Source organism: Moschus berezovskii, chromosome 2, assembly GCF_049115385.1.
Source record: "Moschus berezovskii isolate FMDL1 chromosome 2, NW_MosBer_1.0, whole genome shotgun sequence".
Classification (NCBI taxonomy): domain Eukaryota; kingdom Metazoa; phylum Chordata; class Mammalia; order Artiodactyla; family Moschidae; genus Moschus; species Moschus berezovskii.
This window is the reverse complement of record NC_142461.1, coordinates 104744553-104762613: the sequence shown is the minus strand read 5'-3', so window position 1 is coordinate 104762613 and position 18061 is coordinate 104744553. Positions and strand designations below refer to the sequence as shown.

At 35.9% G+C, this 18061-nt stretch overlaps 1 protein-coding gene across 4 annotated transcripts in view; it reads left to right on the top strand.

Moving 5' to 3' along the window:
* Positions 1-18061, top strand: part of KCNH7 (potassium voltage-gated channel subfamily H member 7) — a 551616-nt gene that overhangs the window by 382261 nt on the left and 151294 nt on the right. For all 4 annotated transcript variants that reach the window (XM_088829781.1, XM_088829779.1, XM_088829780.1 and 1 more), the window contains exon 3: positions 5450-5605. In XM_088829781.1, the coding sequence (XP_088685907.1) occupies positions 5450-5605 (156 nt within the window). The remainder of the gene's footprint in view (positions 1-5449; positions 5606-18061) is intronic.

The window sequence follows — 18061 nt, the reverse complement described above, 5'->3', positions numbered from 1 at the left end:
CCAGGCATTACATACTGAAAAGTCAAGTACAAATTTTGCTTTTTTCTCGCTTGTGCCTCCACTTGACAATATCTTAAGTCATTCATGACTGGGTAGCTTTCTCCTTCTAAGAGGTGTAACAGTCCTTTTTGCTTTTCTAATAGGCTTTTCTATTAAAAACAAGTCTGCCCATTTGATAAGGCATTTGTTTCCCAAGATTGCTGTTTAGTTTTTCTTCTAGGACAGGTCTCAAAAGATATATTTTTTTTAATCTTCAAAGACCATCCTTTCCCACCAGTCTACTGGAAAGAAAGGAATTTAAAACTCTGTGACATTCACCAAACCTATCAACTCAGAGAAGAAAAATCTCCACGTGGTGCTGAGAAATGCAAACAATGTAGCTTGTAGTTCCGAGAAAAGTAAAAGACTGGAGGAAAATACATGGAGAGACTTGAGAGTTAGCTTGCCCCTCTGGAGACCCTCCAGCAAGGAGCAAAAGTAATAGCTCACATTACTCAGTTTTGCTCTATGACAGGTACTGTTCTAAGAGTTCTACTGAGAAGTGTGAAGCTTGGACTGTGACTAAAATGCAGCTTACTTTTATTTTTCATCTTCTGGTTAAACTGTTTTCACCCGAGTAATTCAACAGTGACTTTGGATGGTGTTTGGCAGAGCCTTCCTTCATGAGGTCCCTCCCAGATAATAGGTCAATAAAAGGTCAGCTTTTGTTGTGAAAATGGTCTCAATTCTAAAATTACAATTCCCAACCAACTTCAGGTCGTAAGGCAATGGCAAAATAGATTCAACTTTGTACCCTTTATCCTTTCCCCATGATCTACAAGGTGTGGCTCCCTACTTTATTTGCTGTCCAAGCCTGTTCTATGCCACAAACACCACACTGCCTTAGTCACACTGGCTTCCACACTGTTCCTTGAGCTTACAATCATGCTTCCACCTAAAGGATTTTGCACTGGCAAAGTCATATAGCCCATTTTACCATTTCCTAAATGTCTTTGCTTACATGTCATCCTGAAAGAGAAACATTCCCTTACCACTATTATTATTAACCATCTTATTCTGCAGTCTTTTTCTTCCCTGTACTTTTTTACTTGATAGACTGAAAACTTATATGTTTATTAATATGTCTCCCTTAGTTGGATATAAGTTATACAAGTTCAGGACCTTGATCTGTTTTCTCACAGCTTTTCTTCTCATTACCATCTGAGAACTCTGAACAGTACCTGACCCAATATTAGGTGCTTAGTGTACATTTTGGGGGGCTTCCCAGGTGACTCAGTGGGTAAAGAATCTGCCTGCAATTCAGGAGATGTGGGTTCCCATCCCTGGCTCAGGAAGATCCCTTGGAGAAGGGCATAGTAACCCACTCCAATTTTCTTACCTGGAAACCCCATGGCAAGAGTTGCCTGGCAGGCTACAGTCCATCAGGTTGCAAAGAGAGAGACACAGCTTAAGCGACAGCATACACATACATACACACCCACACATTTTTTTTTTATTTCAGGGTAAGGATACCCCATGAGTATAAACTGTAGAATAAAGCAGCTCTAAAGCGGCCCAAAGGGAGGAGTCTTCATATTTTATTTTAAAATGTGGCTAGGACTTTATTAATAAAGGAGTAATTATTCAGATTACTCCAAGTTTGCTTACTCTATGGCTACCATTAAAAATTAACATTCTAGACATTTTATTAAAATGAGCAGTGTTTCTTCTAAGCAGCCTTTCCTGCTTTGATAATGTTTTTACTCAGGAGACAAGACATGGAAATGAACCCAAGTCTTATTAAATTAGTATAATTTCATGTATAATTTTATAATTATTTGATAATGTTATTATAAATAATCAGTTTCTTAGAAAACATTATTAATTTCATTTTAATATAACCAATATAACTTTCTTTCAACAAGGCCTGAACTCTTTAATTCTAGATTTTTAAAAATTCTCTTATTTAAACATTATAGGAAGTGTCTATTTTTGTCTTCATGGCTAGATTAGTGTTTGCTGGGTTATGCTTCCATTTCTGTGCTTCCACTGTTGCATTTAACAAAAATATTTAGGATTACACAGTAATGACTTCTTAGGGTAATGTTGCTTTACAAAAGTAGTGTCTTAATAGAACTTGGAGTTTGTAGCATTATCCAAGCTAAATTGTTCTTGCACTATAAAATGCATTTGTTCTTCTCCTCTTATAAATTCCATGTATCTCCTTTCAATATCTGCTTTCCAAGAGTCTATGCAAGATTGATGGAGACATTAAATTCAAAAACTAAAAGAGAAAAAAATGTAATGTGAGTCTTCAGTTGACTTTAAAGGAGATATATTGCTTAATAGAAACATTCAGGGAACAATGATAGTGGGCAATAAATCCTAGATTAATTACACTTACTCAGTGTGCTATAGAGCTAATTCATATAGCCAAACTTTTTTACAAAGAACTATCATTTCATGATTTTTTGCACTGGACAGTAAATGTACAAGCATTAGTGTTAAAAGACAGGATTTTGCCCCTTATACTGAAAGCAAAATTACTCTGCTCTATTGCAAACCTAGTAGATCTCTATCCCTGCATCTTTTATTAATTGATTTCTCAAAAATCTGTCCTTCATATTTTATTGTACAATCAGTGGTAAACCTCAAATGTTGAAAAATTTGAAACTGCTAAGTAACAAATCTGTGAATTCACAGTGATATTCTAAATGATCCAGGAAATGTCATTTTAAGTAGTAAAATCAATATGTATTTTGGTTCATTAGCAAAATACATAATGGCTATTTCTAGCATCTCCTCAGATTTTCTGTTTAACCATTTTGTATTGTGATGCCTGGCCTGAAGCAATTCTATTTTTAGTTCTAATGGAACAGCCTTAAATTGCTTATTTTCTGTTTACTAAAGTCATCCTGTTTGTTACCATGGAAACGATGACAACTGCTCCAACTAACTATTTTATTAAATGAATTGAAGATGTAGCTGAAGACTGCGAATGCAGCATGTCATTCTTAAAAAGTATTTTCTGACAACTGCAAAACTATGGCCAATCTGTAAAAAAAATGAAATTAATTATGAATAAGATCTTCTACATTTCAAATTAGGGAGGCTTATCCACATTTGAAAATCTGAATATAACTAGCACATAGTCTTCCCCAACCTACAAAGAGTATGTCTTTTAAAAGTATATCTGTAAATCTGTTCCTTGGAAATTGGACCACATTAAACCATTTATGAAATAATTTCATAAATAATAATTAGATCTCCATGGCCACCCTCAAAAGCCCTTTGACCTGTAATGTCTCAATCGATAGCAATATTAGCAATAGCCTTTGTTCTCAGTTCTGGCAGCAGGAGATAAGTTTCAGAAATGTGAAGAAAGGGAAGAGTTTTCTCATACCCCAGTGCCCTTGTCTGCAGCCTCTTGGGGTCCTCTTATTACCAACTCTCCTGGGTTGATCCTCAACAGGGTCCTCCTGCCCAGTGTCATTCAAACCAATAAAAGAAGACTGAGTTCAGTTCAGAAGCAAAGGCAAACTTATTCTTTGATCTAAGAATGGAGAGGTGCAATCACCTGCTCCAGAGCCCAAGCTCTAGCCACTTCAAACATTGTGGGTGGGACCTCTTTATAGGGTTCTGTCTGCAGGGGAAAGGGGTGGAGTTCTGGTGGGTGGGGCGGGGCTATGCTACTCTCTCCTCCAGATTGCAATGCTAGGGATACAGTGACTCCACACAGGCCTATGGAGTTGCGGTGTTGGGCGCAGCCATTTTGCACTAGTAACTCTGGTCTGAAGTGCTGAGTGCAAGGCCTGTGCCTGAGGCATCCTACTGCTGCTGCTAAGTCACTTCAGTCGTGTCCGACTCTGTGCGACCCCATAGACGGAAGCCCACCAGGCTCCCCCTTCCCTGGGATTCTCCAGGCAAGAACACTGGAGTGGGTTGCCATTTCCTTCTCCAATGTGTGAAAGTGAAGTCGCTCAGTCGTGTCCGACCCTTAGCGACCCCACGGACTGCAGCCCACCAGGCTCCTCCAGCCGTGGGATTTTCTAGGCAAGAGTACTGGAGTGGCTTGCCATTGCCTTCTCCGCATCCTACTAGCAAGTGAATTTAAATTAAACACAAAAGAAGAGGTTAGACTTTATCTAAACACTTAGATTCCATCTTATTTTTCCTGTGGACCCTGTGGGCTTTGCAGAGACACTCTCACTTTTGCACATCTTCCTTCAGAGTTTCACTTCCCTTCAAGTTTCAGTTGGTGACAAGGACTTCCCTGGTGGCTCAGACGGTAAAGCGTCCGCCTACAATGCGGGAGATCCGGGTTCAATCCCTGAGTCAGGAAGATCTCCTGGAGAAGGAAATGGCAACCCGCTCCAGTATTCTTGCCTGGAAAATCCCATGAATGGAGGAGCCTGGTAGGCTACAGTCCATGGGGTTGCAAAGAGTAGGACACAGCTGAGTGACTTCAAATTTCACACTTCGAGCCTGCTTCTACATTGAACCATCAGTCTCCTCAAGAGTCAAGATGTTCCCAGATAATTGTTTAAAAAAGAGAGAAAGCAATCAAAATACTCTTTATTGTCTGAATAATTTAACTCTTCCTGTGAAACTGCTCTGAGGATATACTCAGATTTAGAAATCAGGCCAGGAAATCAGGAAGAATTCGGTTGATATGAAAAGTCAGCTTCTTTACTGTCTTCCCTAAATCTTGGATCTTGGATTTTCTGTTCAAGGATGGATGGCAGTGGTTAGTTGTAAACTGAGTCATCTTTTTGTTCATTTAATTTCCAGGAGATTTTAATAAAATGTATCTTTTAGCCCTATAATTGTGCTTTTAAAAGAATGGCATCTTCTTGTTTAAAGAGATCAAATTAACACAATAATGTAGACAAAAGTTTTGTTCTTATTTTCTAACAGAATACAAACAAAACAAAATCATTGTGATTTGAACATTATGAATTTTACACAAAAAGGAAAGAATTATTAGTACATATTTAAGACAGAATCAATAATTTACTGTTTGATGTTCAAGAAATTAAAGAAGAAAAAGGAAATAATTTGAGATTTTTTTCAAGATGAGAAAAACTGAGTTATCTTTATTGTTTATACAGCTATACTTTATATAGATTCAGAATTAATCAAAATATATCAAGGCTAAGACTTATTTATAGAAATGTAAAAGAAATGTCCTTTTTTAAAAATTAAAGTGGTGAGTGTAAGAACAAGTGAGATTTGATATTCTGTCTTTCCATAATGTAGTAGTTGAATTTGCCTGTAAAATCTTTCTGGCAAATTTGTGTATTTTTATGTAAATATATATGAATAAAATATGAAATTAGAAATTTTTAATTGAATTTCATTGATCATTTAGGATAGATAATTCTACAGGGCTTTATTAGAATTTTAATATTACTGTCACTTCAAAATGAACACATAATTTTGACCTTATACTCATTTTTTATCTCCTTAGGGTCCACTTTCATTTGTAATACTCACATAATTCCAGTGAAAAACCAAGAAGGCGTGGCTATGATGTTCATCATTAATTTTGAATATGTGAGAGATGAGGAAAATGCTGCTTCGCCAGAGAGGGTAAATCCAATATTACCAGTCAAAACTGTAAACCGTAAGTAAATGACAACATGTACATGTTTCTTTATTTTTATGGTAAATCTTATTAATAGAGTTGCTAACATGAAACTATTTTTACATTTCATCTTGTGATACTGAATTCTTTTCATCTGAAATTAATTTAGGATTTTGCATCGATATTCATCAGGAAAATCACTCTGTAATTTTTGAGGGTGTATATGCAATTTCACTAGGTATTATTATCAACATTATAATTACTTTGGAAAATAATTTAGAATTTTTTCTCTATTTTCTATGCTACATAAATAACCACTTGAGTTTTTCAACTGTTTTAATCAAATAGAGACTGCATTGTATTTTCTAATTTTTATACATCTAATAGTTTTCTCTTGTCTAATTGAACTGGCTATTACCTTCCAACATATTATTAAAAAGAAATTGATAGTGAACATCACTTATTCCTGATTTTTGTGTGAATGCCACCAGTGATCCCCATTAATTCAAATGAGGACATATGGTTGGATGGAACGTGTTTTGTAATTTTATGGAAATTTCCATTTGCTTGTATTTATTAATGGGTATTGAAATTTGTAAATTACCTTTTCAGCATCTTTGGAAACAAATTTGCTATTCTGTTTCCTTATTTTTATGGTAAATCTTATTCATAAAGTCACTAACATGGAACTGTTCTTTTGTCCCTGAAAGAAGCCACATTTGGGCATGATGTATTTTATCTTGTAATATTGAATTCATTTCATATAAAATTAATTTAGGATTTTGCATCCATACTCATCAGGGAAGTTGCTCTGTAATTTTTGACTGCATATGTACAATTTCATTAGGTATTATTATCAACATTATAATTACTTTGGAAAATTATTTGTAATATCTTCTCTATTTTCTGTGATATGTAATAATAATAAATAGTTTGGGGATTACCAGTCAGTTCAGTTCAGTCGCTCAGTCCTGTCCGACTCTTTGTGACCCCATGGACTACAGCACGCCAGGCCTCCCTGTCCATCACCAACTCCTGGAATTTACTCAAACTCATGTCCATTGAGTCTGTGATGACAGGATTATATGGGCTTTAAAACTTAAGTATAACTCCCCTGTAAAATCATCTAAACCTCTTACTTGTTTGTGGAGTAGCTTTTTGGCATTTCTTTTCCTCCAGAGGGGCTTTCCTGATAGCTCAGTTGGTAAAGAATCCACCTGCAGTACAGGAGATCTGGGTTCAATCCCTGGGTTGGGAAGATCCCCTGGAGAAGGGAAAGGCTATCGATTCCAGTATTCTGGCCTGGAAAATTCCATGGACTGCACAGTCCATGGGGTCCCAAAGAGTTGGACACGACTGAGGGACTTTCACTGTCACTGTTCCTCCAGAGATTATTCAAATTATCCTGCTCAACTATTATCAGTACCTTTGTACTCCTCTGTATGCTTAGTCTTCTACCATTCAGTCTTTCAGTTTAAATTGTAACATTTCATTCCCCATTTTTACCAACAGCGCATTTGATGAGCTTATATTATATTTCCTTCTCCTACCATTCCTTCTGGCTTCTCAGAGGATGAATTTACATACTTCTCACTTTTGTTTTGCCTTAAATTTCTAGTGAAATGTATTCAGTGCTCACCACTTGTCTTTTTGTCGAAGTTCCGCCAAACAAACTTCTTGGATAAAGTTCATCTTCAGGAGATGTTCATAAGTAAATCAGCATGGTTTTTCTGTAGCCTTCACGCTTTGAGGACAGCCTGGGTAGATATAAGCTACTTGGTCCACACTTTGTTGCCCTGTGAACCTAGTAGATAGTGTTTACTTTTCTTGCATCAAATTTTCCTAACAAAAAATCTGATGCCAACCCTTGTCTACCTTTTGTAAGTGATTTTATTATTTTTCTGATTCCCAGAAAACTTCAAAAATAAACTAATAATGGTAGATTTTTAATAGCTTCTTTCAAATGAAAACAGACTTTTAAAGTCTAAAACTATTGCTTGTATATGTCTGGGTTTGACATTCTATGTCAATTTTTCCAGATGTATGGTGGGCCCTTTCAATATGTACATTCAATTCATGTTATAGTTCAGGAAATTTTATTGCATTATAATTTTAATAGCTATTTTCTTTTGGTTTATTTGTCTTCTTCAGGGACTCAAATAATAAACTCAAGTAACGTTGCACCTTCTTTGCCTATCTTTCATATCCACCACTTCTTTTCTGGTCTTTTTTTCTGTCTTTGTTCTATTTTATTTTTTTAACTTTTCTCATTTCTGACCTATATTCTTATGGTTTGCTTGTAATGTGATCTTAATTTTTTAGATAATTGTGTCTTTTTTTCTATCTTGAATGTATTGCCTGTATTCTTTCAGTCTTGCTTTGCATTTTCTTCTTATTTGTCCAGATTTTATTCTATGTTCTTGAATTCCTAATTTATAATCTTATTACATATCTCTAATTACTGGTTTAAAATTTTAAATTTATTTCGAGGTGCTATATACCTATTCTGTCTTATAGCCAGATACTTAACACACTTTCTTCTGCATGTTTTTATTCCTGTTTCCTGTTTTTCTCTAATGATATCTTTGTACAGATATTAGAGTTTTCGTTGTACAAATATTAGAGATATCTTTGTACAGATAATCCATTCATTAAGGACTTTCCTGGACAATCACTAATGAGAAATATCTGGTGGGGGGAAAGAGAATAGGTCTTGTTTGAGTGGCTTCTTAAATTTTTCAGTTCAAAATTTGTGTATAGCAAGGAGTTTGTAAATGTGTGGGTTTGGGGGAGGAAGTTTCTCTTTCTTTAAAATATATGACACTAATTGATTTTGTTGTTTGCTTGTTTTTGTCTTCTGATTATTCTATTCCTTCTTATGTGAATAAAGAGAGCTTATATTTATCTGCTTCCTTATTTCCTAGCTTCCAAGGGACATTTCCACCTTTGAAGATACTTCCCCTTCTCCAAGAAGTAGTGCCTTTCCAAAGCTTACATCTGGGTCTTGTGCACTTTCCTAGCCACTTTTGTTATCCCCCTTTTAACCAATGCTTTTGCCATTAAGATCACAGAATTTCTCTCCGTATTTCTTACTCAGTGTGAAACTGTCTTCCTCTGAGAGTAGACTCTATTTGATATGTGTTCCATTACTCTGAGACTTTTGTGCTACCATTTTTTCCACTTATTTTCTGCTTAATATTGCATTGTGTTCGTAAGCAATTCTTTTGGTCTTGGGCAGTTATTTCCCTGGCTACATGTAAATTAAAGTTTGTAATGTCTTACTCTAATTACTCTTTAGGCATAGTTTATAGGTATTTTTATTTGCCTCCTTTATTGATCTTTGTAGTTTTTAGGAGGATCTATGAGCAAATAAAAATTTAAGTTACTGTCATTGTCTGTGGGAAACTGGAAGACTTATCCCAAAACTTTAATATTGAAAAAATAAATTGTTATACTATATATAAATCGATAGCTAAATATATGTAAAATAAAAAACCCAGTCCCAAAGCCTGTGTTGCAAAATGAACTAATACTAAATCAAATGTACACCAGCTAAGAAATTTTCATAGTATCAGCTGCTTTCTTAGCTGCATCTAAATGACATTACAGTATCCTGTTAAGGCAATACTGGCTCAAAATATATTAGTGTAATGCACTTCCAATATTCTGAATATTTTACTCTGAACAATATCACACTTGGGAAAAACTATCAAAACCACCAATTTGTCAGTCTCACAGGTGACATGTTTATAACAAAACTGAAGTACTATAAAAAATTAGTATAATACCAAGACTTGTTCCTTTAAGTTGATTACTATTTTTGCTTTCTTTATATTTTCTGCTAACAAACTTCATCATTATTGAATGGTTCTCAAGAATATACTTTAGGCAATCCCAGGTTGTATTTTGATCATCAATGTCAATAAGATAATTTGTTATGGGGGAAGCCTAGTTTTGTTTCTTTTTTGTCTTCAGAAAGTCTTCATTTCTCCCCCAGAATAGTTGTCTTTCATGGTCCATCAAATTGGATGAGTGAAAAAAGGGAGTAGTGTATTAGTTGTATGGCAAAAAAAAAAAAGTATTCATTTCAAACTGAAATACAAACGGATAATTGAAGCTTTGATTTCTTGAATGGAAGATAATCTCTACCGTAGCCTCCCAGAGTGTCATACATAATATATGCAACTTTATACTATGATTAAAATAGCATCTCTTGTGCAAGTCACAGCAAATTCAGTAGAGATTGTTCCTTATTATGTGAACATGAGTGGTTTCCCTACACTGCAGCTGTCACTCAAACAGGGAATCGTTAGAGAGAGTACAAATATGCAGATAAAACTGTTTCCAGAGCATTACAAAGGCCTATTATTTACAACCATTATATTGGTTTTGATTATACCTTCTGTCATTATATGCTCTAAATTTCTTTTTACTTGGTGTCAGTTTTTGAAGAGTTGATTATGAAATCAAGCAGAAAAGTTAAAGACAGACAAATTATATTTGGTAGCTTCTGAAACAGTGTCAGACTTTATTTTTTGGGGCTCCAAAATCACTGAGGATGCTGATTGCAGCCATGGAATTAAAAGACGCTCACTCCTTGGAAGGAAAGTTATGACCAACCTAGATAGTATATTAAAAAGCAGAGACATTACTTTGCCAACAAAGGTCTGTCTAGTCAAGGCTATGGTTTTTCCTGTGGTCATGGATGGATGTGAGAGTTGGACTGTGAAGAAAGCTGATCGCCAAAGAATTGATGCTTTTGAACTGTGGTGCTGGAGAAGACTCTTGAGAGTCCCTTGTACTGCAAGGAGATCCAACCAGTCCATTCTGAAGGAGATCAATCCTGGGTGTCATTGGAAGGACTGATGCTAAAGCTGAAACTGCAATACTTTGGCCACCTCATGCGATGAGTTGACTCACTGGAAAAGACTCTGATGCTGGGAAAGGCTGGGGGTGGGAGGAGAAGGGGACGACAGAGGATGAGATGGCTGGATGGCATCACCGACTCTGTGGACATGAGTTTGAGTGAACTCCGGGAGTTGGTGATGGACAGGGAGGCCTGGCATGCTGTGATTCATGGGGTCGCAGAGAGTTGGACATGACTGAGCGACTGAACTGAACTGAACTGATACTATCCAAGTTCTACTTTGTATCATTTCTGTTTTTTGGAAAATTCCCCTTTTTTCCCTTAAAGTATAATTTTGCTACCTTTGTAAAATAATATATTGGCTATATCAAATATTGTTGCTCAGTTGGTGGCCACTAAAACAAATAAACCAATGAAAAATAAAAGAAAACCAAATTTTGATACACCCCTTTTTGCATAAAAATTTCAACTTTCAAAAAGCTTAATTTCTTATCTAAATAAGGAATATAAAAGTGCATGTTAAGTGGGTGTCTGGGGGTGTATACATGCCCTTAGTATTGGTATTTAAATGAAAATAATAGGAAAAGGCTACTGTTTGTTTGAGAAGATGTGGGTATCTATAAATTTAACTGCCTCTCCTGAAATGTAGACAAAATAAAGGAAAAAATGTGAAGTGACAAGAAATACAGATGAAAAAGAAATGAAGTATTAAATTGAGAATGTTAAGTAATAGAAAAGAAGCTATTAGTAAATGCACAATAGAAAAGATACATCACGAAAAGACACTGTGATAAATTGGGTGGAGTAAACTGTGGAAACTTAGAGACTTGTATTGAATAAAAAGGTGTATCAGTTCTCAGTACAAATATCTAGTTTCTGAGTCAGGAACACAACACAACAAAAGTAAGCAGCCTTCTCTGGGAAGAACTAATTTTTCGCAAACTTAATCTCTGTTGACGATATAGAACCAGCCATAAATAGATACTTATTTTTCCTGGAAAGAAGAAGTATAGGAGAGAGTATCATTCTAGCAGGTCTAACTATCAAATTAATAAATACTGCACGATTGTGCTGATTAATTACTCCATAATGAATATGAATACCAATTATAATATATAATTAAACCTTTCTCACTGATGGTTTAAACTCTGTAATCTGAATAGTGGAAATGATACTGAGTGGAGGATAAAAATCTACTTTTCCTACCAAATGAAAGGGGATCACATCAAAGCAACTAACGGCAATGCAGCAATGGGAAAACGTGTTCTCTTTTTTTTTTCTACTCTAATATCTGTTGCTATGAAATATTTGGACAACATGGAAGATAGCCAAATTATGTGTTCATGCTTACACTGTTTATTTCAAAGTTGATTGTCATCAAGTTTAAGAGGTTTTTGTTTTTATTATTTTAAATAAAATATTTTAAAGTTTTATTTTACAAGTATATTTAAATCTGGTAATTTCTTCTATTTAATAGCAGAAATCTAGAATCACCAGTCTGGTTCACACAGACACACATACACATTCTCACTTGTTAAAAAACTTTTTAAGGTGTTTGGGAAACCTAAATTAAGCAAAAACAATATAGAACCCAACAGAAAATAAATACATTCCATCTTTTTATGTCTTAAAACCAAAAAGTCAGTTTGAGCCACTATAAATGCTGACCTTAAGTTCATATCCCCAAATAAATTTTAACTAATAACATTCATTCCTCTTATCAATTTAAAATAGTTTTTTGTTTGTCTACTTAATCTACTGCTTCCATCACAGTCAAAAATCCATGAAGTTTTCTCATTTTACTAAACTTGAAACATATCTCAACAAGAAAACAGGCCCATGTTTGTCTTTTTAGTCACAGAAAAATAATGGATTTTATTATTTACTGATTTATAAGTGATTACACTACATGCAAAAATTGCACAAAAAATCCTAATTTTTTTTGGATAATTTTCATCTCTTTCCATTAATAAGTATTTCAAAACTTCACCAAGGTTTTCATGACTCTCTTGTCAAATCCACCTCCTCTGTCAGATCAGACAGATCACCTCACCTTCCACATCCCTGAGGGCTTGGGGAGGGTTGAAGGAAGTGCTTTCATCAGCCCACCTTCAACAAATATATATCAATCCTGGTGGCAAAGAAAGAGCAAGAGAGGTGAGGGCTGTGGAAAACTGAAGAAGCTCGTCTTGTTTTAAGTATCCAGGAGCACTTAAGCTCTATTTCATAGGAAGAATGTTGTATTTTCTTCCATATCCCCCATTTTGCGAATAGTGAGTACCTGGTGGCTCAGTTGTAAAGAATTCACCAGCCAATGCAAGAGACATAGGTTCGATCCCTGAGTCGGGAAGATCCCCTGGAGAAGGAAATGGCAGTGCATTCCACTATTCTTGCCTGGGAAATCCCATTGACAGAGGATCCTGGGGGGCTACCGTCCATGGGTCGCAAAAGAGTCAGACACAACTTAGCAACTGACAACAATAATAACACATATTTGTAGAATATAGAAATTTATGAATAAGTCATTTTTTGTATTGAGTAATTAAGTCATTTTTCCTACTGAATGAGCATTAGTCAGTGATTCTCCAATCCTGAGACCATCAACATCATCTTATAACATGTTTGAAGTGTAATTTGTTGGACCTTACACTAGAACACCTGATTCATTAACACAGAAATACAGCAATCTGTATTTTGAAAAACTCTTCAGGTCATTCTGACAAATTGAAGTTTGAGAACTACTGTTTTAGGTTATTAATGGTTAGATAAAAACTATAAAGATACATTTTAAATGAAGCTAAACATAAAAATAAGTTTAAAATTTACAGTATCTTATTCTCACAGTTATTTTCAAAAGTGAACTTTTTCATTTAATTTCATTAAGGTATTATAAAAGGGACTCCATTATCTTTGAAATGATTAAAAATATGTTCTCCAAATCAAAAGAGAATTTTTACTTTTATGCTTACTAAAATAAAAATTTGAATTACTCTGAAAGGTTTAACTGGAGCAAAGTACAGTTGGTAATTCAGGCAATTATCTAGCTAATTTAAGCCAGTAAAATGTATTCATATGCTTTGGACTCAATATTCTGAATAATTGACACATAAAACATATATCTTCCTGAATAGCTACGTTACTCCCTCATATTTGTATTTCAGTGTTCAGACCTCAAGCTAAGGAACAAAGACATTTTCTGTATAGCTGGTTTATAAATGGCATTCACAGTGTTTTTACTATTCTCCATTGGAGCTGAAAGTCATTCTTTAATTCAAAGATGAAGAGCTGTGGAAGTAATACAGAGTTTCCCACTCAGCAAGCATTACTATAGAAACAATCCATTATTCAGATGAATTTAATTAAAGGTTTTACAACATAACTAATGTTTACTATTATCATGTGTTTGGAAGTTTCCTCTTTTTAAAGATTAAATTTGACATAGAAAAAGGAACCATGACATTGTTGCTAAAAGAAATCTTGGAAAAGTTCAGTCATAAGTTGCAAAAAACTTTATATCATGCCCACCCCCCTAGGATTTGGGCAAACTACATGCTTCTAAGATCAAGAAAATTACTAATCATTGAAAAATTTATGCATTATCCTTTTGTTAGCAAGGAATGTTAATGACAGCCTAAATGAGCATGTTCACATCAGAGTCCCTGTGTGCATACCGTTTGGAAGAATTTGTTACTTAGCAACACCCAAATTAGGGACAGTCCCTATTTACACAGCATGAGGGTAACAGGTGTCTGTATCATTTGTGTTCAGAACACTCCATCAAAGAGTTCTTGTCTATTGCAACAACTGTTAATACATGGTCATCTTGGGTCAGTCTAGGTACAAATGTTATTACTTTCACACAACATGAGTGGACTCTTTAACTTGGCATTTTGAAAAGAAAGAATTCTATGAAAGAGAAACGAAATAGCAGTATTGTAAATGATACATCGATTTATTAAGCAGTTAATACTGGAAACCCAGTTAGGTATTTATAATTCTAATGTGTTTGATTTCATTTCCAATGCCTCCTTGTGGAGGGATTTTTGACTTTGAGTGGCTAAGAGCGGTCCATCAGCCTGTCGCATTTTCTGCCTTATCTCCCTTATTCTAAATCTGTGTTTTCTGCTTCTTTGCCTCGAGATGAGCCAGCTAGGTCGAAAGCAGTGCTTCTCAGACATCATCAGCATTTGTGAACTTGTTCCAGAAGTTCTCTGCTGCTTCTCTGCTGCTGCTATGGCTCCTGTGGTTATTCTCACTCTATATTCTAGAGTTATATTCTAGGTTATTCTCCTACTATAGCAATAACTTCCCCTGATCTCCACACACATGACCTCCACACATTCCTTCAAGATTCGTATCTTGTCCTATACTTATTGCCTTATTGTGAAATGTTTCTTTTTCTCCAGTATCTCTCACCCCAGGAAATGTCCCAGAAGTCTAAGTCTTTAAAGGCATTACAGATCACATCTGCTCCTGTTCATTCAGTTCAGTTCAGTTCAGTCGCTCAGTCATGACCAACTCTTTGCAACCCCATGAATCACAGCACGCCAGGCCTCCCTGTCCATCACCAACTCCCGGAGTTCACTCAGACTCATGTCCATCGAGTCAGTGATGCCATCCAGCCATCTCTCTCTCTGTCGTCCCCTTCTCCTCCCGCCCCCAATCCTTCCCAGCATCAGAGTCTTTTTCAGTAAGTCAACTCTTCGCATGAGGTGGCCAAAGTATTGGAGTTTCAGCTTTAACATCAGTCCTTCCAATGAACACCCAGGATCGATCTCCTTTAGAATGGACTGGTTGGATCTCCTTGCAGTCCAAAGGACTCTCAAGAGTCTTCTCCAGCACCACAGTTCAAAAGCATCAATTCTTCGGCACTCAGCTTTCTTCACAGTCCAACTCTCACATCAGTACATGACCACGGGAAAAACCATAGCCTTGACTAGACGGACTTTTGTTGGCAAAGTAATGTCTCTGCTTTTTAATATACTATCTAGGTTGGTCATAACTTTCCTTCCAAGGAGTAAGCATCTTTTAATTTCATGGCTGCAATCAGCATCTGCAGTGATTTTGGAGCACAAAAAGATGAAGTCTGACACTGTTTCCACTGTTTCCCCATCTATTTCCCATGAAGTGATGGGACCAGATGCCATGATCTTTGTTTTCTGATTGTTGTAAAGGGTCCCAAATTTAGCTTCAGGTTTACCAGGTTGATGGACCCCAGTGACCTTTTGTTTTCACAAACACCAGGACTACACTGGCTTCACTGCCCCATTTGTCAGCCACTAATCAGGTTAGCCAGGTCAGTACCGAGTTCACTCTGAATAATGTTTGTTTGTTTATTTCTTTTCCCAGTCAAACTGCTAGCTACTGCCTTCTTTGACAGTACTATGGGTTGCTCTAGCAACCCATGGGCATCATCATAGAATCCTAACACATTAGTAAGATAGACATCTCCTCTCAGGGTGCCTCTGTGGAAATTTCTTCCTGAAAAGGAAAGTCAGATATGTCAATTATCTTCCCTCTTTCTCCCGTCAAATTTGATCTGTTGCTCTCTCTGACTCAGAGATTAAAATTATATTTCTTTGCACATCCAGAACTAGTTGGTTGGAGAAAAGTCTCATAGTGATTTTAAGGCTTCCAATTTAAATGCCAGATGTGTGAATATCCTGCTTATAGAAAGGTACATTGATATTAATTCATGAATTCTTTTGTGTGATAGTAGACTTACTCAGATCATCATTTTTTTCAGACCCTAGACTGGCTGTCCTTCCCCATCTGTATCACAGGCACTGTGCCTGACGCCTTCCTCAGGCAGGGACAGATGCAGAAAATATTAGCCCCTGCAGGTACACAGCTCCATCCCTCACTGGGAGTTGTAGTCAAAGGCAGGCACCTGCCTTACCCAAGGTCATGGCCCTTCCCATGGGATACCTGTAACCAGTGACTAGCTCCAACAGGGAGATACATGACTTCATTTTGGCAAAACTCTGAAGGACAAGTCCAGCTCCACAGCTCCCAGGAAGACAGGCTGAAGTTTTAACTGCATTTTTGTATCAGTTTAAATAACTTCCTCTGACCAATGGTGTCTTCTTCTTTTTCTTATAGCCATATCTCCTGAGAATGCATCCCCAAAACTCTTTTGCACAGTCTGTTTTCAGAGATCCAATCAAGATACTTCCCATTCTTAATGCTTCTTTGAGTAGTTCCCATTTTGAGTATTGTTTATTTGCAAGATTTTTCTTGTTGATTATTGTTACCTGATGTTTCCATTTTTCAGTCAGTCAGTTCAGTTCAGTTGCTCAGTCGTGTCCGACTCTCCGTGACCCCATGAATCACAGCACGCCAGGTGGCTTTTTAAGGCAGCTTTGACTCTGTTGAGCCTCTCAATTTTATCTTTATTTTTATTGCATTAATACCTAGTATGTATTAGTTGCTTTCTTTTCTTTATGATTATTCTATTTATTTTGCTAACTTCTTAAACTGACTGTATACTTGTATACTCATTGCTTTTCCTTTTTATGTAAAGTCTACTACAGTTGAGGCCTCAGTGGATAATGTTTTCCATATCCCGTAGGTTTTAAGACTGTATTTTTGTTATTTTTCTGTAATGATGTTGTTTTTAAATGCCATGTACTCAGTGAGTGATATAAACACATTGTAAATTTCAGTTTTCTAATAACAAATTTTATATATATAAAAAAAAAAAGATACTTCCCAGCACTCCAAATCCTTTGTGAGGGAGCATATCTCCAGTTGTGACCTTCACAACACCCTGCCCCCAATCCCATATACACACACACATGTCCTCTCCTTACCCCACTGTAGTCTCTGGTTTGCATGACTCCTTGAATGTAAAATATTTCCCACTTTTCAGCTTGCAATCCAGCTAAGCATAACCAAGCAAGGGTAATATCTTTTAATTGATATTTAACTGGAGGTTAGTACTAAAATGATTAAATAGTCAAAAGTTCTAAGAGTTTGTGGAAATTATGAGAAATTAAACCAAGGAAATGGGGAATTTGTAATTGTGAGGAAATTCAGTGATTTAGCAATATATTGAGAACTTTTTAGGAATATTTGGGTTTTCTGCAAGAAATTTACTGTTTCTAATATTCCTAGGTATAGTCTTAAGTTAGTGTCTTGTTTCATGTCAAAATTAGCACAATAGTTTTCCTCCAAATTTTAGATTAGAATCAGCTCTGGTTGGGGTGAGGGAGGTGAGGAGAGAGAGACAGAGAAATAATTCAGATTGGTGAAAATTTCTCAATTTGAAAATTTTGACAAAACCATTTTCTAAAGTCCCATTACTGCAGGAGATAGGGATAGAAATGTAGTTGTGATCATTGTAGTTCTATGAGAACTGTGATTAGCTAAAAGTATATGTAAAGAAACTCAAAACTGGAAGGAATATTAAGAGTCAGCTAGTCCTAGAGGATTCTAGGAGAGGTTAATGGAGGAATTTCAGATGGAGGAGATTTTGTTATTCAACCTTTGAGATTATAAAGAATGTGTGATGCATTTATCTACATTTATTTAGAGGAGAGATTTATGATTCTCAATAGATGGTTGTGTGAATATTTATGGAACAAGAAAATATGAAATCTTGGCTAAAACTGAAATTAAATCAAGGA